This window comes from Schistocerca piceifrons, chromosome 1, assembly GCF_021461385.2.
Source record: "Schistocerca piceifrons isolate TAMUIC-IGC-003096 chromosome 1, iqSchPice1.1, whole genome shotgun sequence".
Classification (NCBI taxonomy): Eukaryota; Metazoa; Arthropoda; class Insecta; order Orthoptera; family Acrididae; genus Schistocerca; species Schistocerca piceifrons.
Genome location: NC_060138.1, coordinates 550,583,336 through 550,610,708, shown reverse-complemented (window position 1 = coordinate 550,610,708; position 27,373 = coordinate 550,583,336). Strand labels below are relative to the sequence as shown.

The following is a 27,373-nucleotide window of genomic DNA, read 5'->3' as shown; positions in this document are numbered from 1 at the left end:
TTTACACTGGTTACCAATGCCGTAGGCAACTGATGTGTTGGTACCTCCTCTACTGGTGCATGTATCCACACCCTCCACAAAGCTATACTCAATAAAAATAGAAAAATGGCACACCCTGTGGCTGAAATGCTCACTGTCCTTATTCTGTCGGTGCGATACTGTTGTAATGTTCAAATGTATTCCAGTACTTTATTAACCGTGATAGATCCTTCCTGTGCATCAATAAAGCAATGCAATGTTTCCAAAAACTCTGGATTTAACGTGGAGTTTAAATGTGTCAGATTCTGTATTTGCAATATCTCCAGAACCCCTTCCCACTACAAGTCACTACAGCATATTACGACATCTTAAAAAATTCCTGATAGTGCACTCCACTCCTATCGAATTCTCTGAAAATAGTCTCCCCCATACAATGACAAAACTAAAACAACAAACAAAAAAATGCAACTATTATCTGACCTACCGAACAAAAAAAGATTTAAATTATCCCTTGATACAAAAACACAACATGTAAACATGCCATACAATATTACATACATAATAATTTACTGTCTCTGTGACCGTAATGCATATGGAACGTAATGCATCCATTGTTGTCCCTCCGCCATGACTTTCTTCTTCTGTTTGCTTTGCCTAGCCTCTGCAATTGGGTCACTTCCTTGTAATTGAGGTAATCTGTCCTCCTCCATTCCTTTAAAAGGTTTTACTCTACTTACGTGGATAATGGAGGTTTTTGTTGGCAGCTGCACTTCACCATTTACAGGCGAAGTCATCGCCATGACCTGGTATGGTCCCTGGTACTTCGTCAAGAATTTTTTCGTCTTTTCCTTAGGCGTATATGGATTTGTGATCAGTACCCATTGACCTACCCTGTACTGTGGTAAAGGTCCCAACCGCTTATTCTGTTCTTCCTGCCTTTCCAACGCCTTCATATTGGCCTTCTGTACCCTCATTCAGACTTCCTGTATTGTTCATGCAAATTTCCTCACTGCGTCCCCTTTAGCTATCGATTTCAGACATAGAACGTCAAACAGTGATGGCATCTATCTTCCATAGACCACCTCGAACAGTGACATTCCGACCCCCAAATGCATTTTGGTGTTATGACTTGATACCATGTATGGAAGATTCTCCCATTCGCCGCCGGATGAAATGGACTGGTCCATAATTTTTTAATTCTCAATAACCGACAACTGTGTCATTAATTCAGACATGAAGTTTCTTTTCCTGATCCTTAATTATGATATCAGGCACCCTGAACTTCAATAACCAGCTATTTACTAAAGCTTGGGCTACCGTATTTGCCTGTTGGTCTGGTATTGTGACCATGGCTAGAAACCACAGAAAGTGATCAATTATAGTTAAAACGTAATGATTCCCTGTCAGCGTTTTGTTATATGGCCCGTAGACATCTAGCCTGATAACTTCGAAAGGTAACCATTGCAATGGAATTCTTGTGCACATCACATCCGCTCACTGCTCACACGGTACACGATTGTTCCACACCCCCCAGTGGGTCCACAACTCTTTTGTGGATAAGTGCGTAGCGAGCACGGGACCCCGAGCTAATGTGGCCCTCCTTCCTTTCCGGGCTGCATACCTTCCTATTCCGCATCCTTCCCTATCCCCCATCTTCGCCCCCCCCTCCTCTCACCTCTGGCTCTTTCCTTCCCTTTCTCCCCCTCTGGGGGAGACGGACGCTCGTAAATTTAACGCATTCTTCGCCTTCTCTGCTTGTATGTCTTCATCCTTCCTTTGTCCTTCTCTTTTCCTTACCTCTTCTCTTTACCCTTTTCTCCGCTGCGGCATTTGAGACCTCTCTTCTTTTCTTTCCCTTTCCTTGTTTTTCCCTTTCTCTTTCTTCCTCCCTGTGCGTGTCTGAAGGCTGACCCACGCATTTTCGTGCGTAGCCGGTGACGGGGTAACGCGTAATTCCCCGCCCCAGGTAGACAGGTAGGACACGTACGTACCCCCTGGTAACAGCCAGGCCCAGGGAGGGGTGATTACCCGAGCTGATACCTTCCGAAAGTGCCGATTGGTCTCTCCGTCCGTTTGTCAGGAGGTGTGACCTGAGGTGTGAACAATCACCTAAGGCGGGAGTGCCCTCAGAGAGGGCCCCCACAAGGGAGGAGCGCGCCATCGGAGACGCCGGTAATCGTGGGGGATCCTTTCGCAATGGTTTCCTCACCTTCCACTATGTCTGCTCACAAGCATAAGTTCACTGAGTCTCAGCCACAGACAGTTCTTCCATCGTTGCCACAGTTCCTTGTTGTTTCTCGGTCTGATGAAGGTCACGACTTCTCCACGGTCAACCCTTTCATTATTCAGAAAGGTGTCGACGCAATTGCAGGTCCTGTAAAGTCTTGTTCCAGATTACGGAATGGCACCTTGTTGTTAGAAACAGTCAGTGCCCTCCAGGCACAAAAATTGCTATGTTCTCCACACCTTCCCTGTCCGGGTGGAACTGGACCGTACTTTAAATTCCTCGCGTGGAGTCGTTTATACCCGCTCCCTCGATGGATTGTCTGACGACGAAATTCAGCACTACCTGTCTGACCAGTGCGTAACGGCTGTTCATAGAGTTATGAAAAGGGTTGACACGAACACCATTCCAACCCGCACTGTCTTCTTGACATTTGACAAAGTTCAACTCCCATCCAAAATCAAAGCAGGCTATGAGATAATTTCCGTTCGCCCTCATGTCCCAAACCCTACGCGTTGCTATCGGTGTCAGTGGTTCAATCACACCAGCCAGTTCTGTTCCAATCCGGCCAAATGTGTTACGTGTGGCAAGGATGCCCATGAGGGTGCTTGTCCACCTCCATCCCCTCGCTGCATCAACTGTATGGGTGACCATGCTGCTTCCTCTCGAGATTGCCCCATTTTTAAAGACGAAAAGCTCATCCAGGAAATCAGAGTGAAGGAAAAGGTGTCGAACTTTGCTGCTCGAAAATTATTCGCCAGTCGACAGCCCACCGTGCCTCAGACAGGAAAATACAGCACTGTCCTTGCTTCTCCTCGACCACGCAGACTTGCGACCTCACCTTTAGTACCATGGTCGTCAGATCGGCCAGCACAAAGATCGCCCGTTCAACCTCACCACTTTCGCCTGCCCACTCTACGGCTCACCCTTCATTGGGTTCTGCTAAATTTCGAGCCCAAAAGCCAGACACCAAGACTTCGAAAAAAAGAGCATACTCGTGAAGATTTTTTACGTATCCCAACTTCACAACCATCGGTTCCTCCTTCATCTAAACATCATATTTCCAAGAACGCTAATAAGAAACCCAGTTCATCTCCTTCTTCGCCAAGGCGTGTCTCATCTACAGCACCATCTGGCGGAAATCGCCCTCGGCCGTCGTCTGTGTCGCCGAGGCGCACTGCTGGTGGCCGATCAACCGGCCAATCGCTGGTGGCAGGAGCTGCTCCTGAACAACCTATGGATCAGGATCTTCTGCCTTCGACTGAATGCCATTCCATGCTGTCGGTCGCAAGCTCTGAGCAGTCGTTGAGTTGACAGCACCCTTGGTCACGTTTCTCCATTTTCTGTTCACCCTATGTCCATTATCCACTGGAATATCCGCGGCATTCGAGCCAATCGGGATGAATTGTCGATCCTCTTACGATCCTACTCGCCGGTCATCTTCTGTCTTCAGGAAACAAAGCTGCGTCCCCATGACCGCTTTGTTCTCCCTCATTTTCAGTCCGTCCGATATGACCTCCCCTCTGTTGAAGGCACTCCAGCCCATGGAGGACTCATGATTCTGCTCCACGATACTCTCCATTATCACCAAATCCCCTTAAACAGTTTCCCTTTCTGGATACACGTTCTCTCTTTGTACGGTATACATTCCATCGTCCACACCAATGGCACGAGCTGATCTCCTTCATCTTCTTGGTCAGCTTCCACCCCCTATTTGCTGGTTGGGGACTTCAATGCCCACCACCTGCTTTGGGGATCTCCACATCCTTGTCCACGTGGCTCACTATTGCTAGACGTCTTCCACCAAGCGGATCTAGTTTGCCTCAGCACTGGGGTCCCTACAATTTTGTCTGCCTCCACGACAAATTTCTCTCATTTGGACCTTTCGGTCGGTACTTTTCCGCTAGCTCAGCGCTTCGAATGGTTCGCCCTTGATGATACACACTCGAGTGATCACTTTCCATGTGTCCTTAGACTGCAGCCTCAACTGCCCTATATGCGCCCGCGACGCTGGAAGTTTGCCCAAGCCGATTGGACACTTTTTTCGTCTCTAGCGACATTCGATGACCGTCACTTTCCTAGCGTCGAGAGGTCACACATATTACCGACGTTATTCTTACAGCTGCGGAACATTCAATACCACGCACCTCCGAATTGCCCCGGCGCCCCCCAGTTCCTTGGTGGAACGAGGCATGCCGTGACACAATACGTGAGCGGCGACGTGCTCTTTGCGTTTTCCACCACCATCCTACTTTGGCCAACTGTGTCCGCTATAAGCAGTTCCGTGCGTGATGCCGTCGCGTCATCGGCGATAGCAAGAAGGCAAGCTGGAAATTCTTTATTAGCTCATTTAACACCTTCAATCCCTCCTCGGAAGTTTGGAGTCAGATTCGACGGTCATCAAGTGCGCCTAGTTTCTCCCCCGTCTCTGGGCTCACTGTCACGCGTGATACGTTAGTGGACCCCGTCGCAATTTCTAACTCCTTGGGTCAACACTTTCCTGAGATTTCGAGCTCTTCAAATTACCTGCCAGCGTTGCTCCCGAAGAAACGTGCAGCGGAAGTGCAACCTCTTGCTTTCTTCTCTCAAAATCGCGAAAGCTATAATACTGTTTTCTCCATGCGGGAACTCCAACATGCACTCTATTCTTCTCGCTCCTCCACCCCAGGACCGGATGGTATCCACATCCAAATGTTGCTGCATTTATCAACCCATAGTCTGCGTTACCTCCTTCGCATTTATAATCGAATTTGGACCGACAGTACTTTTCCCAGACGATGGCGGGAAGCTATCGTCGTTCCTGTTCCGAAACCTGGAAAGGACAAACATCTCCCCTCTAGCTATCTCCCCATTTCTCTCACGAGTAGTGTATGTAAGGTTTTGGAGCGTATGGTGAATTGCCGTTTAGCTTGGTGGCTGGAGTCCCGCAGTCTTTTAACACCTGCCTAATGCGGTTTCCGAAAGCATCGTTCTGCAGTTGACCATCTTGTTTCTCTCTCCACTTATATCATGAACAATTTTTTCCGGAAACGCCAAACAGTAGCAGTATTTTTTGATCTGGAGAGAGCATACGATACCTGTTGGAGGACAGGCATCCTCCACACACTGTTCTCTTGGGGCTTTCGAGGTCGGCTGCCCCTTTTTCTTCACGAATTTATGGCAGAGCGCACATTTAGAGTGCGGGTGAACACTGCTCTCTCCCGTACTTTCTCCCAAGAAAACGGGGTACCCCAGGGCTCCGTGCTAAGTGTTGTACTGTTTGCTATTGCCATAAATCCAATTATGGATTGTCTCCTTCCTGATGTCTTGGGCTCCCTCTTTGTGGACGATTTTGCGATCTACTACAGGTCTCAACGGACCAGCCTTCTTGAACGACGTCTTCAAGGATGTCTTGATCGCCTCTACTCTTGGAGCACCAAAACCGGCTTCCGTTTTTCTCCCAGTAAGACCGTTTGTGTTAATTTTTGGCGACGTAAGGAGTTTCTTCCACCCTCCTTACATCTAGGACCTGTCAACCTTCTGTTTTCGGACGTCGATAAATTCTTGGGTCTTATTTTTGACAGAAAACTGTGCTGGTCCTCCCATGTTTCCTATCTTTTGGCTCGCTGTCTGCGATCGCTCAACACTCTCCATGTCCTGAATGGTACCTCCTTGGGAGCAGACCGAGTGGTCCTTCTCCGCCTCTATCGCGCCTTAGTGCGTTCGAAATTGGACTATGGAAGCATAGTTTACTCCTCTGCTCGGCCGTCTATTCTTCGTCGTCTCGACTCTATCCACCACCGTGGATTATGTTTAGTGTCTGGAGCTTTTTACACCAGCCCTGTGGAAAGCCTTTATGCTGAGACTGCTGAACCTCCGCTGTCCAATCGGTGAGCAGTCCTTCTGAGTCGTTATGCTAGCCATCTGTCTTCCATGCCTGCTAATCCAGTCCATGACATTTTTTTCGACGCCTCCTTTGATGTAGGGTATGCAGGCCGCCCCTCCTCCCTACTTCCACCGGGAGTCCACTTCCGTCAACTGCTCCATTCTCTTTCCTTCCGCTTTCCTAAAACCTTCATGACAACTTGGGGTACAGCACCGCCTTGGCTCCGTCCCCGGATCTGCCTGCTCCGTGATCTTTGTCAATTTCCCAAGGATGGTACCCCTTCACTTGTTTATCGTCGGGCATTTGCTGCTCTATGTGCACAAATGAAGGAAGCCACATTTATTTACACTGATGGCTCGAAAACATCGTTAGGTGTAGGGAGTGCCTGTATTGTTGGCGACACCCCAAATCAACTTCGGCTTCCCGACCAGTGTTCGGTTTATACTGCGGAGCTTTACGCTGTTCTCCAGGCTGTCCACTACATCCGCCGCCATCAGCGGATACAGTATGTTATCTGCTCAGATTCTCTCAGCTCTCTCCTCAGTCTCCAAGCTCTTTACCCTGTGCACCCGCTGGTCCACCAGAGTCAGGACTGTCTGAGCTTGCTCCCCCTGGGGGGCGTCTTGGTGGCGTTCCTCTGGCTCCCGGGACACGTTGGTATCTGTGGAAATGAGGCGGCCGCTATTGCGGCCAAGGCTGCAGTCTCTCTTCTTCGGCCAGCTATTCAATCGATTCCCTTCGCCGATCTACGGAGCGTTTTATGTCGTCGTGTTGTTCTTTTATGGCACGCACATTGGTCGACACTTCCCCATAATAAATTGCGGGAAGTGAAAGCTCTTCCCTGTGCTTGGACCTCTTCCTCCCGAACGCGTCGTCGGGAGGAGGTAATTTTAACTAGACTCCGGATAGGGCACTGTCTTTTTAGCCATCGACATCTTTTAAGCGGCGATCCTCCCCCATTCTGTCCCCACTGCTCTCAGCTGTGGACGGAAAGACACCTTTTAATTGAGTGCCCCTATTTTACTCCGTTACGCGCCCGTCTACAGCTGTCGCCTGATATATCGTCAATTTTAGCAGATGACACGCGCTCGGCCGATCGCGTTCTCGAGTTTATTAGTGCCAGTGAAATGACGTCAGTCATTTGAAGCTTTTTTTTTTTTTCTTTTTCTTTTTTTGGGACAACCAACCTTTTTCTGTAGTGGATTTTTAAGCCTTCCTCCTGCTTTTAGTTTCTCCAATTTTTTGAGTTTCGTTCCCATTGCTGCTGGTTTCCATTTTCGGTTTTTACTGTTTCCTAAGTCACGGACCGGGCGCTAATGACCATAGCAGTTTTGCGCCCTAAAACCAAAACAAAACAAAAAAAAAAATTGTTCCACATCCCTTCTCCGAGTGCGACACCAAAATCATTCTGCTACTTGACTTTCCGTTGCTCAATGACCCCCATGCCCTGAAATCACATGATCATGGGCCTGCTTTAAGACTTCCTCTCTCGAATTTGTTGGTACCACTACCCGTGGTCCACACCTGGTAACTCTACATGACAGATTTCTCTCCACAATGAAATGTGGTTGAGTTCTAAAACCCTGGTACTTCTCTTCCTATGGTTGTGCCCTTTGCCATTCCGTGACACTCTTACCCATTACCTCTAATGCGTCTAACTTGCGACTCAATACATCTGCATTCCTTTGTTTCTTCCCTGGCTTATGAATTACTTCAAAGTCAAACTCACTCAATTTTAGAGCCCAGAGTGTTAACCGACTAGAAGGATCCTTGAGTCCCAGTAATCATCTCAACGCCTCATGATCTGTCACGACCTTAAACTTTCTACCATAAAGGTAACAACAAAAATAGGTTACTCCATATATTACAGCCAACATCTCCTTTTCCATTGTGGAATGCGTCCGCTCTGCCCTATTTAACTGTCTGGAAGCATACACCACTGGATGCTCCTGTCCCTTTACCATTTGCCTCAGAACACATCCTACTGCGCCATTTGAAGCGTCACAAGATAAGATGAAGTCTTCTTCAAAATTCGGAAACATCGACACCTGAGGAGAAACTAATCTCATTTTTAATTCATCGAAAGCTTACTAGCATTCCTCTGTCCATTGAAATTTAACATCTTTCTTTAAAAGCTTTGTTAACGGCTCAGCTATTTTCGCAAAATAATTTACAAATTTATGATAATATGAACGTAACCCAATACACGGTTGTAATTGCTTCGTTGCATGTGGTGTCAGAAAATTTTGAACTGCTTCTGTTAACCGAGGATCAGTTTGAACCCCTTGTTCACTGATTACATGACCTAAATATTTGACTTGTTTCTGTGCAAAATTACATTTTTCTAAACTTAATGTCAACTTCTCTTAGACGAGATACATGTTCTGGTATAGCCTTTGAAAATACTATAATCTCATCTAGGTAAACCATACATGTCTTTGGTTTCAATCCCCTTAAAATACCATCTAATAATTGCTGAAAAGTGGCCGGTGCATTCTTCAACCCGAACAACATACGTATATACTGATAGTGTCTCACAGGAACAGTCAAATCTGTCTTTACCCTATCGTCTGGCGTTACTTCCAACTGGTGGTATCCACTCCGTAAATCTATCATCGTAAAATACGTACATTGTCCCATATTATCCAATGTGTCTGTGATATTCAGAATCAGATATGCATCCAAAATGGTTTTTGCATTCAGAAACGTATAATCACAACAAAACCTATATTTCCTTGTACCATCCGCTGACTTCTTAGATATGAGAACTACATTGCTTGAATATGGACTATCGCTATGCTCTGTGATTCCATCCCGTAGTTGTCGTTCTATAAACTACTCTAGTAGCAATTGCATATGATATGCTACCCTGTATGGTTTCCTAAACACTGGTGTATTATCCTCCATTGGTATGTGATGCTTCGTAATCGGTGTTGCCGGTAAACCACTCCGAATAAATCGCTAAATGTCAATAACAATGCCTCCAATGCGACCCTGTCGTCTCTCTGCAAATGCTGAAATTTTCCCCTCAATTGCGCTGCATCGACGTTTTGCTTATGGCTCATATCTAAATCCTCCCTATAGAGGTCATCTTCATCAAAAACCCCCAATGTGGCCAGTTACAGCCCTTTCGAGAAGCTAAAATCCACTCTGCCAAAGTTATCCATACTTACAGGAACCCTGTAATCTCCTTCCACATGACTTGTGTGAACTAAACTCCTTTGCACAAAACAGTGCGCATTATCCAACTCCTCATAACTCGTGAATGGTTCCACCATGTACGATGTCTCCTTTGGTAAGTCCGTATTTATCAAAACCCAGACTACCTTCCCTGTATCTGCCGGTATGTTATCCTGCTGATTGACCTTTAATGAATCCATTCGCAGTGTAGCTGGCATCACCTTTGTGTTAAGTGCACCTTGTGACATTCGTCCATTTGCAACCGTTTCCCCCATGCAAAACATTGTTCCACTGAGTTCCACTGTTTGTTGCCAAAGATCTATCTTCGCACGATGTTTGTCAAGGAAGTCTGGCCTGAGAATCACCGAATACCCCTCGCCCACACATGGTAACACCTCTACCTGCTCACTAAACTTAGTTCCTGTGATCACAAACTGAAGCACCATCGTACCCAATGACTCCACTTTATTATCCACCACCCCACGTAACCTACAACATGGTGGCTCAAGCCTTCTCCTGCTAACCAGGTCTAGACTAACAACAAACACGTGTGCTCTGTGTCAACCAGAAACCTCTGTTCCCTTCCGTTCACCAAGCATTCCGTCTGTGCATCTGCAAGCGCTTTACCTAATTTCCCTGGAACCACCCTCCGACGGTTGAAGCAGTCCCATTCTCGTTTAACGACTGCTGTCACTGAGGTTCCCCCTTACTTTTACTCCTGCAGTTCACTGCCTGGTGACCCATTTTCCCACATGAGTAACACCACACCTGTTGCTGACACTGCCTCCTAATATGCCCTACCTGGCCACAACAAAAACGCTTAATTTCTGCTGCTCCAACCTTTGCTTCGTCGCATAATCTACCTCCTCTAAGTATGCGGCAATCCTTAGAGCTGCCGCAAGGCCACTGGGATTCTCCATTCTCACCCGATGTGACATCTCCGGCGGTACTCCACACAAAAACACGTCTAACGCCCTGTTCTCGTCCTCTTGTAACAGCATTTTATTTGTCTCCCCATTCGGTGACAGTTTGAATGTTTGTGCATTTAGCTTTCGAATCCTGCCTGAGAAAACCTTCACAGCCTCATTTCTTCTCATAACTAATGCACTTAATTTTTCCTGGGAAAACCTGGTACTATTCTGCTCTCCCCTGCAGGTTCGGGGGGTTAGAATAGGCCCGCAGTATTCCTGCCTGTCATAAGAGGCAACTAAGAATCTCAAATGTTTCGGCCTATATGTGATGGTCCCCCTCACGGGTTTGACCTCCTCAATTGGGGAAGGACGCCTTACAGGTTCCATTATACCTATCGTGCATTGAGACCTTTCTCGTTGTTGCATTGCCGTCCCGCTTGTTCTCCATCACTTGGGCGGGGATACATTCCTGGGTGCGATTTCCACCATGCACTGTGCAGTGTTGCTTTTTGCGGAGACAACAACCATGGACTTCATTGCACCTAATATCCAGCACGGTAGCCAGTCCGTTGTGGTGGGGGCGCCATGTACCCCGTTGGCCCTGACAACACAGGGATCGCTCTGCTGATGCCTGCGCCGTTAACTCCCCACGTATGCCGAGGAGTAGATGTCTATCTCGCTGGGGCATCGGGACTCCCAGCAATGGCCATCCTGCCAGGTGGCCCTTGCTGAGTCTGGGCAGCTCCTGTGGGGAGGGCCCTTGGTCGGAGTGGGTGCCATCAGGGCAGATGACCCGCAATGAAGCGTGGTACATCATCTCTTGCTGGTGGCCAGCCGCCAACGGTCTCTAAGCATTCTCGGGCTCAATTCAACGCTCATAAGTACGATCCCAAATCGTTCCCCTCCCTGGCCACACCGTGGGAGGAACATAAGGCTCAGGATGGCAGTGACACTTATTCGCCCTGGTTCCTAGTTTGTATGAGAGCTGATGGGGAGTCTTTCATGTCAACAAAGCCTCAATTCTTCATAGAGCATTTAGAGGACACGTTTGGGGAGGTGGAGGGCTTGTCCAAAATGCGCTCTGGGTCAGTATTGATAAAAATGGATCCTCTGCGTAGTCACAAAGGTTAGTTGCTTGTGACAAGTTGGGGGATGTTTCAATTACCATCACACCCCGTAAGAATTTAAATGTGGTCCAGGGTATTATTTTCCATAGGGACCTTCTTTTGCAGTCTGATGATGAACTGCACGCCAATTTAGAGCATTGAGGTGTTCATTTCGTCCAGTGCGTTCATCGGGGCCCGAAGGATGATCAGATTGCTACCGGTGCCTTCATCTTGGCCTTCGAGGGTGATACATTACCGGAAAAGGTCAAGGTGATGGTCTACCGCTGTTATGTCAAGCCCCATATCCCTCCCCCGATGCAGTGCTTTAAATGCTGGAAGTTCCGCCATATGTCTTCCTGCTGTGCTTCCAGCCTCACATGTCGAAATTGCGGACGCCCATCACATCCCAATACTCCATGTGCCCTGCCTCCCAACTGTGTCAACTGCGGAGAGCATCATTCACCTTGCTTGCCAGACTGCAGGATCTTACAGAAAGAGTGGAAAATCATGGAATACAAGACCCTGGACAGACTGACCTATACTGAGGCTAAAAGGAAATATGAACGACTCCATCCTGTGCGAATGACTTCCTCATATGCCACCGCTATGACAACCGTGATAACCCCATCATTTCAGCGAATTCCAGTCGGCTCACCAAGCCGTACAACTCCACATGCCCTCTTGCCCATGGGGGGCACTACCCACCCTGTTGCTCCCTCACCACCTACATCAGGAGCAACACCCCCCTCACACCCATCGGAGAAGAATCAAAATTCATCGGCTCCTCCCACAAGCAAGGGGTCCCTTGGGTCCCTCCCTTCCCAGGTTTCCACAAGTGGGAAAGATGATGCCCGGCAGTGGCATAAGTGCCCACAAGCAGCTGGTCGTAGGGCTTCGCGATCCTCCTTCCGTCCCGGAGACCGAATCGGTGAAGCCCTCCCAGCCAGTGAAACCCAAGGAGCAGTGAGAAAAGTCCAAGAAGAAGACCTCTAAGACGAAGGAACTTGAGGTGACACCCACCCCATCGCAACCTACAAGCTCTGTGTCTGAGAGCGAGGTAGAGATTCTGGCGTCCGCTGAGGACCTAGATCTCGCCGGACTCTGACACAATCGATGTCACTTGCACAGGTACTCAATCAGTGGCAGCAGGTGACCCATTGGCGTAATCTCCCTCCCCAGTCCCTTCACGCCTTTCTCGACCATGGACGATGTCATCCTCCAGTGGAACTGCAGCGGTTTTTTCCATCATCTTGCTGACCTCTGACAACTTCTCAGCCTTCACCCTTTCCTTTGCATTGCTCTTCAAGAAACATGGTTTCCGGCGATGCTGACTCCCGCCCTCCTTGGCTATCAGGGTTATTATAGGAACCGGTAGCTTATGAGAGGGTAACTGGTGGGGTCTGCATCTACATTCTTCACTCCCTTTACAGCACGTCCGGCCCTCTACAAACACCTATAGAGACTGTCGCTGTTCGAGTGTGGACGCCTCAGGCTGTTACTGTATGCAATCTCTATCTTCCACCAGATGGTGATGTCCCGCAGCATGTCATGGCTGCACTGATAGCCCAATTGCCGCCACCTTTTCTGTTACTGGGCGACTTCAATGCCCATAACCCTCTGTGGGGTGGATCAGTGGCAACAGGCCGAGGCAGCATCGTTGAGCAAGTATTGGCACAGCTCGACCTTACTCTTTTAAATAATGGTGCCCTCACACATTTCAGTGTGGCGCATGGCACTTACTCAGCCATCGACCTTTCGATCTGGAGCCCTAGCCTACGACTTGTGCGGTAATGACCACTTTCCGATCTTTGTCACTTCCACAGTGTCACTCTTCTGGGTGTCCCTGCAGATGGGCTATAAATAAGGCTGACTGGGACTTGTTCACCTCCATTGCTACTATTGAGCCTCTTTCCAATGACGCCATTGATTCCGTGGTTTACTCGGTCACCACCTGCATCATTGCTGCCACAGAATCTGCCATTCCCTATTCTTTTGGGTCCCCTCTGTGGAGGACTATGCCTTGGTAGTCACCCGAGATCGCTGAGGTGATTAAAGATCGCAGGTGGACACTCCAGCGTCACAAGCAGCATCCCTCATTGGAACACCTCATCGCCTTTAAAAGGCTCTGTGCGCAAGCCCACCGCCTCATTCGCCAACACACGCAGGAGTGCTGGGAAAGGTATGTTCCCACCATTGGCCTCCGTACCTCTCCATCACAGGTTTGGGCCAAGATTACTCGACACTATGGCTATCGGACCCCCCGTCAGCGTACCTGTGCTTTCACTGAATGGAGCAGTCTGTAATGACTCCGACACAATTGCAAACACTTAGCAGAGCATTTTGCTCAGAGTTTCACTTCTGCAAATTACCCACTGGCCTTGCACTCCCTGAAAGAGTGGTGGGAATGTTGGATCCTTTCATTTCACACATGCCACCCTGAATCGTACTACTCTGTTCAGTGAGTGGGAATTCCAAAGTGCCCTAGCCGCTTGCCCTGATACAGCTCTCGGGCCAGATCGCATTCACTGTCAGATGCTCAAACACCTCTCGGTGGACTGCCAGCAACGCCTCCTAAACCTTTACAACCATATCTAGGTTGAGGGTGTCTTCCCATCACATTGGCGGGAAAGCATCGTAATCCCCGTGTTGAAACCTGGCAAGAACCCACTGGATGTGGACAGCTACCGCCCCATTAGCCTCACCAACGTTCTTTGGAAGTTGCTCGAACGCATGGTGAGCTGGAGGTTGAGTAGGCTGCTTGAGTCTTGGGGCCTTCTGGCTCCGTCTCAGGGTGAGTTCCATAAGGGCCGCTCTGCCGCCGATAATCTGGTGTGCCTGGAGTCTGCCATTCGTATGGCCTTTGCCCACCGTCAGCTTCTGGTCGCCATCTTTTTTGACATGCAGAAGGCAAACGATATGACATGGCGACATCACATCCACTCTACACTTCATGATTGGGGTCTTCGGGGTCTGCTCCTGATTTTCATACAAAATTTTCTGTCGCATCGTTCCTTCCATGTGCAAGTTGCGACTTCCTGAGTTCAGGAGAATGGGGTACTGCAAGGATCTGTCTTAAGTGTCTGCCTCATTTTAATTGCAATTATTGGGCTCGCTGCAATGGTGGGAACGTCTGTCTCAGCTTCCTTGTATGCTGATGGCTTCTGCCTATACTTTAGCTCCACTGGCATTGCAGCTGCTGAACGGCAGCTGCAGAGTGCTATCTGCAAGGTGCAGTCTTGAGCTGTAGCGGATGGCTTCCAGTTTTCGGCTGCCAAGACCTGCGTTATGCATTTCTGCCAGCAACGCACTGTTCACCTTGAGCCATGGCTTTATCTGGTCAGCGACCTCTTGCTGTGGTGGAGACGAATCAGTTTTTGGGATTGGTTTTTGATACGCGGTTGACTTGGCTCCCTCATATTCGGCAGCTTAAACAGACATGTTGGTGGCATCTTAACGCTCTTCGTTGCTTGAGTCACATCAGCTGGTGTGCTGATAGGTCTACCCTTCTACGGCTGTACAAGGCGTTAATTCAGTCCTGTCTAGATTATGGGAGCCTGGCTTACGGTTTGGCATCAACTTTTGCTTTGCAGTTACTGAACCCCATCCTTCACAGCGGGATCCGGACAAGCCCTGTCAACAGCATACTTGTGGAGGCAGGTGTCCCTCTATTGCGGTTCTGCCAACGATTACTGGCCACTTATGCTACACTCGTTTGTAGCTTGCCTGGGCATCCCAATTATCGTCTCCTGTTCCCTCAGTTGGTCGTCAATCTTCCGGAATGGTGGCCCCGGCTAGGGTGTACGATCGTGGTTCGTGTCAGAGCTCTTCTCTCTGGGCTTGAGATTTCCCTCTTCCATCTCTTTTCTGGGCCTCTCTGCGTATGCCCCCGTGGTGTGTGCCCCGCCCATGCCTTCAGCTCAATTTGGCACAGGGCCCGAAGGACTCAGTCCCTCCTGAGGCCCTGTGCCGCCGCTTTCTTTCACTTGTTGCCGCGATTCAAGGCTCTGATGTTGTCTATACTGATGGTTCATTGGTTGCTGGTTGTGTTGGTTATGCTCTTACCCTAGGGGATCATTATGAACAACACTCATTGCCGGCTGGCTGCAGTGTTTTCACTGCAGAGCTGGTTGCCATCTCTCGCACCCTAAAGTATATCCACTCCTGCTCAGGTGAGTCCTTCGTTATCTGTAGTGACTCCCTGAGTGGTTTACGAGCTATCGACCTGTTTCCCTCGCTCTCGTCTGATGATGGCTATCCAGGAGACCTTCCATACTCTTGCCCGTTGCGGCCGCTCTGTGGTCTTTGTGTGGACCCCCGGTCATGTCGGCATCCCGGGAAATGAACGTGTTGGCATGCTGGCCAAACAGGCTGTCGGTGCACCAACCTTGGAGATTGGCCTTTCAGATAGTGACCTGAGGTCAGTTTTGCGGCAGAAGGTACTTCACACCTGTGGTGAAGAATGGCACACCCTTCCTTCACCCAACCAACTTTGAGCCATCAAGGAGGCTACCGGTACGTGGCGCTCCTCCTTGCGGGTCTTTCGTAAGGACTCTGTTGTCCTGTGCTGGCTGCGCATTGGCCACACCTGCTTGACACACAGCTATTTATTGCGCCGCGAGGACCCACCTTTATGTCGCTGCGGGTCAGCTTTGACGGTGGTCCACATCTTGTTGGACTGCCTGCTTTTAATTCCACGCAGGCAGACGTTTGCGCTGCCTGATACGCTTCCTGCACTTTTATCAGGTGACATTGCGATGGAAGATTTAGTTTTGAGTTTTATTCGTGCAAGGGGTTTTTATCGCTTGATCTAAGTGTTTGTCCTTTTTTTGTGTTGTGTGGCCTTTGGCCTACGATTTTAGACTGGGGTTTTTAGTGCGTTTCTTGGTGGTTAACTTTTCCTTTTTTGCTTCTGTGGTCGGCCAACCACTGTCACACTTGGTGTGATTTTAATTCCTTTTTTCTGGTCTCTGTCTGTGTCTTTCCTGTCCTATGTCGTCTCTTTGTCATCACCATTGTTTGTTCTTATTCTTTGTGGGTGTTTAAAGTTCATGGAAAAAGGGACCTCTGGCATAACCCAGCCTCAAGCTCTGCAAACGTCCCCACATTGTTCAAAGTTTCACGGTACAGTATCTACGACTTGGCATCCCCTATCAAGTATAACTTCGCCACTCTCAACTTTACAACATCCGACCACCTATTGGCCTCAGCCATTGTGATAATGTCATTAAGGAATACCGACACATCCTCCGTTGTTTTACCTGAAAAGGGGTTAATCAATGCCGTGATTGCCGGGTCAAACGGTCTATGCCACTCCACGACTTGTAATTTACTCTCACCCAATGTCCCTTCCCCTACTTGCAGTGCCTCAAATCAACCCACTAATCCTCCATATTTTTCTTTGTCCCTTATCATTGCCTCCAACAATACCTGAATTACTCAGTTAGAGCATCTACAACTTCCGCTGCCACAGCCTCTGCTGCTTGTCTTGTTTCTACTGCTCTTGTTTATAGCTCTACTGTTAGTATTAATTCCACTCTGGTACTCCTAAAACTTAGTTCTTGCAGCGAATCTTTGTCCATCTACATTCTGAACAATTACGCACCAAATGTCCAAATCTGCTACAAATAAATCAACTCTTTGGCACCCACTTTGTATACGGTAATACATGACCTGACAGGTTACAAAAATTACATCACTTAGGTGAGGTGCTATGTCGTCATGTCTCCCATTTCTTCTGAATTCAGATAAATCTACAGGCTCCTCCAGCCTTACAAAAGACTCCTTCAAAAAGTCGACCCTAATTGACACTTAACCCCTTAAAACACAAAAGAATGACAATAAATCAAACATCACTCACCCATCCCCATCGTGCTCATGTGCAGGTGACATTCCTGTTTTGCTTCCTATAATGGTACAGACGAACACCTCCCAAACGACAAGACGTAATGAGAAGTGTACGACCACCCATCACAAATGCAATCAAACACCTTAACTACCCCTCTACACAGGCACACCCCAACGCTACTTGCTCGACATAAGATGCGGGAGTAGAAATCCGGTACCAACATTGTAACCGGCACCACTTCTGACACCACTGTTGCGGGGTGTCGATGATCGAACCTGGGACTCCAGATGGCCGAGCTGAAGCCGGGACCCACCATGCCGTATTTCGTCAGGAGGCTGAACAAGTTCAATAGCGTCAAGGGGCAGTGCAGAGTCATACAGCGGTATTCGGAACTATCCTTTATTCACATAATTTACAGTACTACGAAGGCTGCAGCATAGTATCAGTGTGCTGCCCGCAGCGTTGTCCCGCGAGTCCAGCCGGCTCAGCAACTCCTGCTATGCCGATGCTGCTACTCCATCATCAAGGACGCTCAGCTGGGAGTTGGCCGTGCTTGCCCGGTCGCCGCTCACCGATGCATCGTGTCTTGCGCCGTGTAGTTGCCTACAATTCCGGAGACTGTTACAGTCTCTGGTCCCCGCCGCCTTCCGCCCCGTTTGGCCTGCTCTGTCTGACCATGGGACGAAGGTGGTTGTACTGGTCACCCATGGCTCTCAGCTGCCATTGCTCCCAGGACAGGACTGGACTCGAACCCGTGCCCTCCTGGATGTCGTGCTACAACTTGCCGCTAATGGTGTTTGCCAGATGGCAACACCCGCCGCCGCCCCTGACACTGTTTCAGCGCTGCAGCTCCTCCCGCAGCATACGCCTCGCCCGGACCCCAGTATGTTAGATGGGAAGCGAACGTGGCCCATCCTGGACCCATTGCAGACTGCTATCACTGTCGTCCTTCAGGCAGACCATGCAGTCTCCAAGTACCCAGCTGCTGTTCTGTCCCACCCCTGTGTTGTTTCCCCGGAGGCGGAATACAGCCTGAACAAGTACATAGAAATAAAGTACGGGTTACACAGAATATTTACAACATTGCTGCCAGACTGTCCCCTATAAGTGTAGACCAGCAGAGGTCCATCCCGACTCTCAACTGACCTGACACAAATAATTGAGAACGTAGGTTGCAAGTGCTACTCTGAGATGAAGAGGTTAGCACAGGAGAGGAATTCATGGCGGGCCACATCAAACCAGTCAGAAGACTGATGACAAAAAAAAAAAAAAAACAGCTGACTTTCTTATCAGTGGTATCTTCAGATACATGTCTTTACCTCTCCCATCCGTGACTCAAGATCACTTCCATTAAAATACACAATTCTCTCTTTTAGTATTGCAGTTGCGTAATGTTTCCTGCATCCCATAATTTTTGTTAATGTTGCATGCATTCTATTCAGTTATTAGTGCATTGATTCTGACTACACTAAATTTCTGTAGAGGCAGCATAAGATCCCTGACAGCTAGCAGCAGTATTTCCAGTTTTCAGCTGCTAAGCACAAACAGCTGTAGGTGAGACAAGAGCCTTGTATAGAGTTGCAACAACACTGAGGTGTTTCCATAGAGAGGTTTACAAAATCACATTACGTGATTGGTTGAGGTAGGCATGCAAAGCTGCTGTGCGTAGCCCTTTGCATCCGTCAGGGATCTGCTTATATCATCTCGACTATAGCCAAGCAATCTGTGGAATGGTTTGCTTTAACAAATCAACACCCAATTCCTTCTCTCATCCATGCAAGTGCCCTGTCTCTAATGACCTCAGAATCAGTGAGACATTAAGGTCTAGCCTTCATTCCCTCTAAGAGACACTGAAAATCATACTTTCTTTTCCAGGAGCTTGTGTACCATGTGTATTTATTGGTAAGTTGCTTACTATAGGAATTTGCAGTGTAGCAGTGTTTGTCCCATTCCCAAAAAACAAGAAGGTGTAAACTACTTAATCAGTGATACTAGATTATCGTTGATAGAATGTCAAATGCAGTTTTAAATCAGAACATTTTTTAAAATGCCACAAAAGTATGACAATACTGCAGGAACTTGTCAAAACTATCAAAGTGCAACCAACGCAACTCTGAAGTGCACTCAAGAAGTTTCTGTAAAAACAACTAATAAACTTCTAGACACTATACTAACAAGTTCCTTCATCGTCTGTAACATGTGTAATTCACTCTTTCTTCTCACTAACTACTTGGCAGTTATAATGAGATGTTGTCTCTGCATGTTATGATCATTCATAAAACCCAGATCATTTAGTAAATTTGATACACTTCGGTTGTCTATTTGCAAAATAGAAACTGAGGACTCACAACAGTTGTAACTTCATTTAGAAGTTGATCTAAACACACAGAAGTTTTGCAAGCATCACATACAGCCACATGTTCTTCCTTCATTGTGCAAAGATCAACACACTGCTGTAATTTACTTCACTGTGTAATTGGCTCTCCCTGAAACTTGAGTAGAATGCCACTTGTTGATCAGCTTGTACCTCTGTCCCAACCATGATCAGCATCACCATAAGCTTTAATATTGCAGACTTCATCCTTCTCAAAGTTTGTGCCATCTGTAACTGTTGATTTAAAAGACCTGAATATTCCTTTGAGCAATGTAAAATGTTCTTGTGTTAGTGAGTATTGAACTCTTGGTCCAGTATTAACAGCATATTATAAATCTGGTCCTGTACCTTGTGCTAAATACATCAGACTTCCAAATGTTTCTCAATAGAGTTCATTATCACTAAAAGAGGTGACCCACTATCCAAGTCCTCTGGTTCATACATACAAATTTCTTTCTTCAAAATACTGTTGAGAAATGGTGTTCTTACATTAAATTGACTTACACACCAATCATGTTAAATAGCAACATTCAGGGGGCTCTTGTGTCAGATCTTGTTACAGGGCTAAATGTGTCAAAGTAATCGATTCCAAAACATTGACTATATCTGTTTGTCACCAGTCAAGTCTTATATCGAACCACTTCATTATTTTCGTTTAATTTTATAGCAGAATCCTGTTGATTTTCAATCACCTTTTAGTTTTAGTCTTGTAAACTAGTTCCAGTGTCTTATTTTTCTTCAGAATATTCATTTCTTCTCCCACTGCTTTCTTCCATTTATTTAGAATTTTCTCACTGCACTGCTTTTTGTAACTCCTTGATGTCTCACAAAGAAGCATTATTCTTGGTTGGTTGATGGGCTGAATCATCATAGTAACATGATGGTCTATCCAAATTCTGTCATTCACATAAATTGTGACCTCTATGAATTGCAGAAACAAATTTGGAGAATGATGTGTCAGCAGAGGGAAGAATTAAATGAAATTTTGAAAGTAAATGAGGAATAATGGGTTAAATATTTAACGGAGTTGTGTAAAGGTAAAAAATCACAGGAAAATGAAGAGAGATCAGTATACAAGTAAATGATGATGTAACTGTTTCACATGCAGAGGCACAAGAAGCTTTAACTTTGTTAAAAAGTAGGAAGTCTCCAGGGAAAGATAGGATCCCCAACGAATTACTAAAGTATGGAGGGTGTCCACTAACTGAACAATTAACCAGTTTGGTTAACAGAGATCGATGGAAAACTAGTATTACAATCCTGATGATGTACAAAAAAAATATAAGATAGAGCCATCCAGCTACAGAAGGATAAATCTACTGAGTTCAGTCCTTAAACTCATAACAAAAGGAAAATAAATGAAAAGTATTACAATCCTTGCAGAGGAGCAGTGTGGTTTTAGATCCCATAGTTCATGCATAGATACAGCATTCATTCTTAGACAATTTATAGAGAAGTCCGTTGTATATAATAGACAAGCTTATCTTTGTTTTATTGATTTAAAAAAAGGCTTTTGATAGGATTCAATTAACAGATGCGGTAAACCTGCTCTACAAATGGGGTTTTTCTTCCAAATAAGTAAAAACAATTGAAGACATTTATACCAATAAATACAGCCAAGTGAAAATTGGTTCCAGGGTAACTAGCTGCATAGCTGTTAATAGTGGGATTAGGCAAGATGACTCTTTGAGCCCGCTACTTTTTAATGTAGTCATGGACAAGGTGATAAAGGAAGGTATTGGCTGGTAGTGGTTATAGAATGGGGGATGAAGAAATAAAGAACATTTGTTATACTGATGCAGTTCTACTGGCAAACAGCGAATATAACCTGCAGAAACTTATACATTTATTTATTGTGGCAGCCAGAAACCTAAATATGGTCATATCCACTCAAAATACCTGATGTATGACCACTTCAGTGGAACAAATTAGATGCAATCTGAAAGTTTCAACAGGTGATGAATATTTCAGTATCTTGATATTGATCTGTCCAGCAGTGGAATTGTCAAAAAGTAAGTTAGAGAACAAGTAGCAAAATCAAATAAAGTGGCAGGGTGTTTAAATGATACTGTTTGGAAAAACAAGCATAAAGAAAAAGATGTGAAGGCAAGAATATACAAAACAATAGTGTGACAAAGTATGACATACACAGCTCAGACAAGACTGGAAACAAAACAACTTTTTGACCAGGATAGAAAATCTGCTAAGAATTACAGGGATGACACTGTGAGCTGGAGGGGGGGGGGGGGGGGAGGAGAAAAGCATTAGAAAGGGATGTAAAGTGGACTCCATTAATGAGTGGGTACATAAGAGAAAGTGTGAATGGAATGTGCACATAGATAGGATCGATAAACAGGAGAGTGTGAAAATCGTAAGAGATAAATTACCAGCTGGTAAAAGAAATATTCGCCATCCAAGAAAAAGATAGAGCAACCACCTCAGGGTAGAATGAGGGGTACTGAAGGTAATAGGCTTTAGCCTAGGAAGAAGAAGAAGAAGAAGAAGAAGAAGAAGAAGAAGAAGAATTGTGGCTTCCTTTGCCTTCATTTGTTGCTTACAAGTTTTTGTCAACTTGTCCCTCAGTGTCATTCATACAATTCTGTTGATCACCCTCTTTACAGTCAGCATTATTACAGTCAGTTTCTGCAGCATCTTCCTTTTCATCTACATTGTCAGTACCAACCAATCATCCTCCAGTATGGAAAAATTTAGGTCAACACACTGCTCTCCTGGCTATTGCCAGTCTTTGTGGCAGGAATCCACTGCTATTTGTTAAGTACCTCCTCAGTTGTCCTCACAAGCCTGAGTGTACCTCCAAATCCATGGCAGTACTGAGAATTGAACACACGTCCTCTGTTTGGTAGTCAGCAGCAATGAGCCTCAACTGTGGTGGCAGATCGACAACCTTTTTAATCTCTCCAGTAAGTGGTTTTTGCAATTTGTTTGCAGTTGAGTTTTAAGTCTCTGCATAGACACACAATTATCATAACCGACCTCATATACTTTCAAAGATTAAGTGTCAAGCATCAAAGCATTTCCAGTTTCTTGTAGAAATCCAAGCATAGCATTCTATTCCAAATACCACATTATCAAAAGATCCTCTTTCATCAAAAATATTTCAGTTGGAGTTGTACCCTTAATTTTCATTTGACCAATTCGATTCAAAGTGTATGTTGGGGCCAAAATTGCCTCACCCCACAATGATTCTGGTAGATATTCAGCAGAACAGAGCCAAGAACATGCCATCTCACAAAGGATTCTATCTTCCCACTCAGCAACTCTGTTCTGCTGAAGAGTATATGATGCAGTAATTGAATGTTTCAGTCCAGTTGAATGAGCAAGCTTATGTACATCTTTATTATGGAACTTGTTGCCACTGTCTGTCTGTAATTCTTTAACAGTAATTTCAGCCTCAGTCATTTATTATTTTAATAAACAGTGCTAATTTTTCTTTACCTTTATCTTTGTGTCGCAAAGGGTACATCATCCGGAAAGTGGAAAAATTATCCTTAAAAACAGCAAAGTATTGATGACCCTGCAAATCATTTTCTTTCACCTTTGTCTGCTAACATCTGTGTAAACCAGTCCTCCACATTCAGTGGGTTTCTCCGCTCTTTCATAAAATAACATCTAATGATGTTTATCATTGTGCACACCCTCATAAAATCAGTTATTGCCTCTATACCACAATCCTTCAAAAACTGGTGCAGGTAGCATTTTTCCACGCCATCTCAGTACGTTACCAGTTTCAACAAAACACAAGACCTTTCTTGATGAACAACCTTTACAGCCAAACAATAAGTCATTTTTGCCATTAGAATAGCAACAACAATTGCAATATCATCATTGAAAAATACCCATGATTGCACTCATTACCAGTTACTTGATTTATTCCTTTTTGTATAGCTTTCGTAACAGAAAATAAAGGATCCACCTCAGCAAACCAGTCTTCTTCAGAATATTGTCCTGTTCATTGAATACCTGTAATCTATTCGACCTGTGTCATATACTTCAGTTTGAATGCCATTTTTGGCACTATCCATCTTCCTTGGAGTTTCAGATGCTTAAATATAATGTTCCAATCACGTTGATTGTTATGTGTTGGCACACTGCTGTCATTGTTCCACTTGTCACAATCTAGTTTGTTTGTATCTACAGAAAAATTGTCTCTCATCCAAATTTTGAAGTATTTGTGTGGCAAGAGCTTCTTAAACTTCCCACTGATGTTACTCTCTGTGCTAGTACACTCATTTGATCAGTGGTTGTTTTTCTTACATTTAAGACAAACTGAACATTTATACACTGTTTTGATTAGTGACCCGCTTTGTCACATGAAAAGCATTTTCTACCTTCACTCTTTTTGTAATGAGACTTTTTGATATATATGCTTCAGATGAAGTTTGATGCGCTTTCACCATTATTTGTTAACTTTCTTTTTCAACCTCATTTCAACATTTTCATCATCACGATCTGTTACGCTCAGTTTATAATTTAAACTCTTTTTTTTAATAATATATTCCATGTTTTCTCTCCAGTAAGTAAATCATGCCATGTAACTTAAATATAATTGAACTCTTTTAGTAAAAATTGTGCACAAAGGTCTCTGCCATTGATCATTTTGTCCAATAAAGTCAGTTTTTACTTAATCAGACTTGGCTAGGTGGCCTCGTATACAACCACACAATGTTACAAAGTTAGTGTCTAAGCAGATCAATGTTTTCTGCTGTGCAAACATCATAATCCTATGTAGCTTATCCCGAATCTTCGGCAGCTTTGAATTCCCAAATACAAAGTATAAAGGCTTGGTGTCAAGGGATAGAATTAGCTGTTTCCTTCATTTTACATTGATATCAATCCTTTTAGCAAGATCAGTTTCATAATTTTGCACCCTTACTTGCAGCTTAATCATATCACCATATACAATGTCAGAGATTTTGTCACAGTCTCAAGATAGACTGTAAGAGGTGGTGCAGAGATCAGCACACTGGACTTGTATTCAGGACATCTGACCATCCTGATTTCTGTTTTCTGCAATTGCCCCAAATCACTCCAGGTAAACACCAGGATGATCCCTCTGAAAGGGACATAGCGGATTTCCTTCTCTATCCTTTCAAATCTGAGCTTGTGCTCAATGCCTAATAACCTGCTATCAACGGGATGTTAAACTCTAAATCTTCCTTCCTACAGTCTAAAACAGTTCTCATTATAATCCTCCAGGTTCCCTAATTTGCTTCACCAGTCTGTTTATCAATTTGCTGTCTTTCGTCAGCCATTGTGTGATTATTTTCAATTCTGTAATGTCAAATTACCATTAAAATCAACTAAAATTGTCACAATTTGTGGAAACATTACCAACTGTGCATCCCTGCTACCATGTTAATAAAATATGAAATGCATTTTAAAACAGAAAATTTATTTAAAACATTTCAAATATCGGTAGTACCATTAAGCACAAGCAACACCCTCTGAAGTCAACTCAAGAAGTTTCTACACTAACAACGGACAACTTTCAAAGATTAACAATACATATGTACAAGTATTACAACTGTGAATAAACACTTATACTTTTTGTAGCATGCAGTTTGTTTCCAATGTCCTCTTTAAAATTATCTTTAATATCTACACAATTTTCAATAGAGTACTAATGACAGCCCAGGCCACCTTAGCTTTTTCAAGAAAGCTTGGATGCCATCTTTTCACTAGCTATAAGCTGTAAATTATTTAATGGATATATAAAAAATCGACTCACCAAGCGGCGGCAAGCTTTTGGGGCCAGTGGCTCCTTCTTCAGGCAGAAGGGTTGAAGGGGAAGGAAGAGGGGTGAAAGAAAAGGATTGGAGAGGTCTAGAAAAAGGGGTAGATTTCAGGAAAGTCACCCAGAACTGTGGGTCAGGGGAGACTTACCATACATACATTCTGTAAGTGTATAACCAGTGACATTGTAGGAACTTGAGTCAGCTATAAATGGCAAATTATTCAACTCTCAGCATTCTTGTATATCTGGTAACATTATGTTTTAAAACTGCAATTGAAATCACAAAAGTAGAAATGAATCTCATTCAAATTTCTTTACACAAGCCATCTCTGAACTTCCCTTACTTTTCAGTGTTTCCTAAATTATAGGTGCAAGTGAACAGTGTTTCTTATTGTATGAAATGTTACATAATCTTAATAAACTATTTCTACACATACTTTATTTTTTATCATGCAATAAAATCAATTTTCATTTTTTTCCAAAAATATTATTTTCATTATCCTGACCTTTTTCTTTTTTTTTTTTTTCTTTTTTTTTTTTTTTTTTTTTTTAAAGGGTTGCTGGTCCTTGAGCAGGTCTGTGTTGCAGCCTTGGACTGTAACAGACTGGATGTCGCAGACAGATGTGTGCACACACTTTCTACAGAATTTCCTACTAGCTTACGAGTCCGACGTCTTAGAGTTCTTCAGTTGGAAGCAATGGAACGGTACATTTAAATGTTATGACCATTTTTAAATTGATTATAAAATATAAAATAATACTGTGTTTACTCCAATTTATGATCTGTTTGCTCAGTCAATAAGAGGATACGGGCTCTCTCTCTCTGTCTCTCTCTCTCTCTCTCTCTCTCTCTCTCTCTCTCTCTCTCTCTCTCTCTCTGTGTGTGTGTGTGTGTGTGTGTGTGTGTGTGAGAGAGAGAGAGAGAGAGAGAGAGAGAGAGAGAGAGAGAGAGAGAGAGGAGGGGGGGGGGGGGGGTTCATACAGTAATTTTAGTGCATGTTATGTATTATCATGCAGTTTCTGTACAAAATGTTAGGGGGGGGGGGGGGGAGGGGGAAGGGAGGGAGACAGCACACATAGCTCTTGCTCTGTGCTGATGCCAATATTAGGATTGGAAATGGAGGCTGTCGAAAACATGTAGCCAGTATTAAAGCAGACAAGAGCTACTACAGTTATCTTTACATATTTATGTTTCGATCATTTTTGCAATGATATGGACAAGTCATCATAAATAGGTATGGGATTTGGCAAACATTATGCATGTAGTAATTTCTTAAAAAGTCTGTATTTGTACAGGGTGTTGCAGAGAACCAAGAACATTTGAAGCTGATGTTGGAAGCCCTGTATATTCAATAAGAATGGGTGGTTGTGGAGGGAGGGAGGGGGGAGAGGAGGAGGGAGATGCCATACTATCAAGTAGTAATGGACATTTAGTTGCAGAGGAGTGTAGTCACAGTGAGTGTGCACACCAAAATTGGTGACAATGTGACAGCTATATGAAGTGTGTTTCAGCATCATTATGAGATCTCAAACCCCATCGCCCTCTCCCCTCAACCCGTGGTCAAGTTCCTTCTTCACATACAACCAACCAACACCTGGGTCTGTAGCTTTGAAGAAACTGATTGGGCTTTGAAAAAGTGGCCCAGGGGACGTGTATTGTCGGAACATACCCCAGGAAACATTTATACTTTGCGGGCTGCAGTGGGAAGGATCCTCATCATTCAGTGTAAAAAATTGCTTCGTCCTTGTGACTTGGACATCGTAATGTGCAAAGAATACTCCGTAATGTTCAATTTCACCCACATAACTGTGTGGGGTAGCCGTGCAGCCTGAGGTGCCTTGACACGGTTTGCACGGCTCCCCCCACCGGGGGTTCAAGTCCTCCCTCGGGCATTGGTGTGTGTTGTCCTTAGCGTAAGTTAGAGCGAGTAGTGTGTAAGCCCCTAGAGACTGAGGACCACAGCTGATCCTACACATACAGTTTTGTGAAATCCTCTTGGCTAAAATAAGTGAGAATGCTAACTTTATTCAAAATTTATGGATATCACACAGTGCTTTAGCTACTGTAAAATGTGCTGTGTTGTCGTGGGATGACAGGCCCTTACTTCCCTGAAGATGGAGGCTGCTTCACTGT

The 27,373-nt window shown here is 45.2% G+C and overlaps 1 protein-coding gene across 2 annotated transcripts in view; it reads left to right on the top strand.

Moving 5' to 3' along the window:
• The window catches only part of LOC124787872 (ER membrane protein complex subunit 2-like), a 79,650-nt gene that overhangs the window by 14,913 nt on the left and 37,364 nt on the right, over nucleotides 1-27,373 (top strand). For both annotated transcript variants that reach the window (XM_047254853.1, XM_047254845.1), the window contains exon 3: nucleotides 25,795-25,945. In XM_047254853.1, coding sequence (XP_047110809.1) covers nucleotides 25,795-25,945 — 151 coding nt within the window. The remainder of the gene's footprint in view (nucleotides 1-25,794; nucleotides 25,946-27,373) is intronic.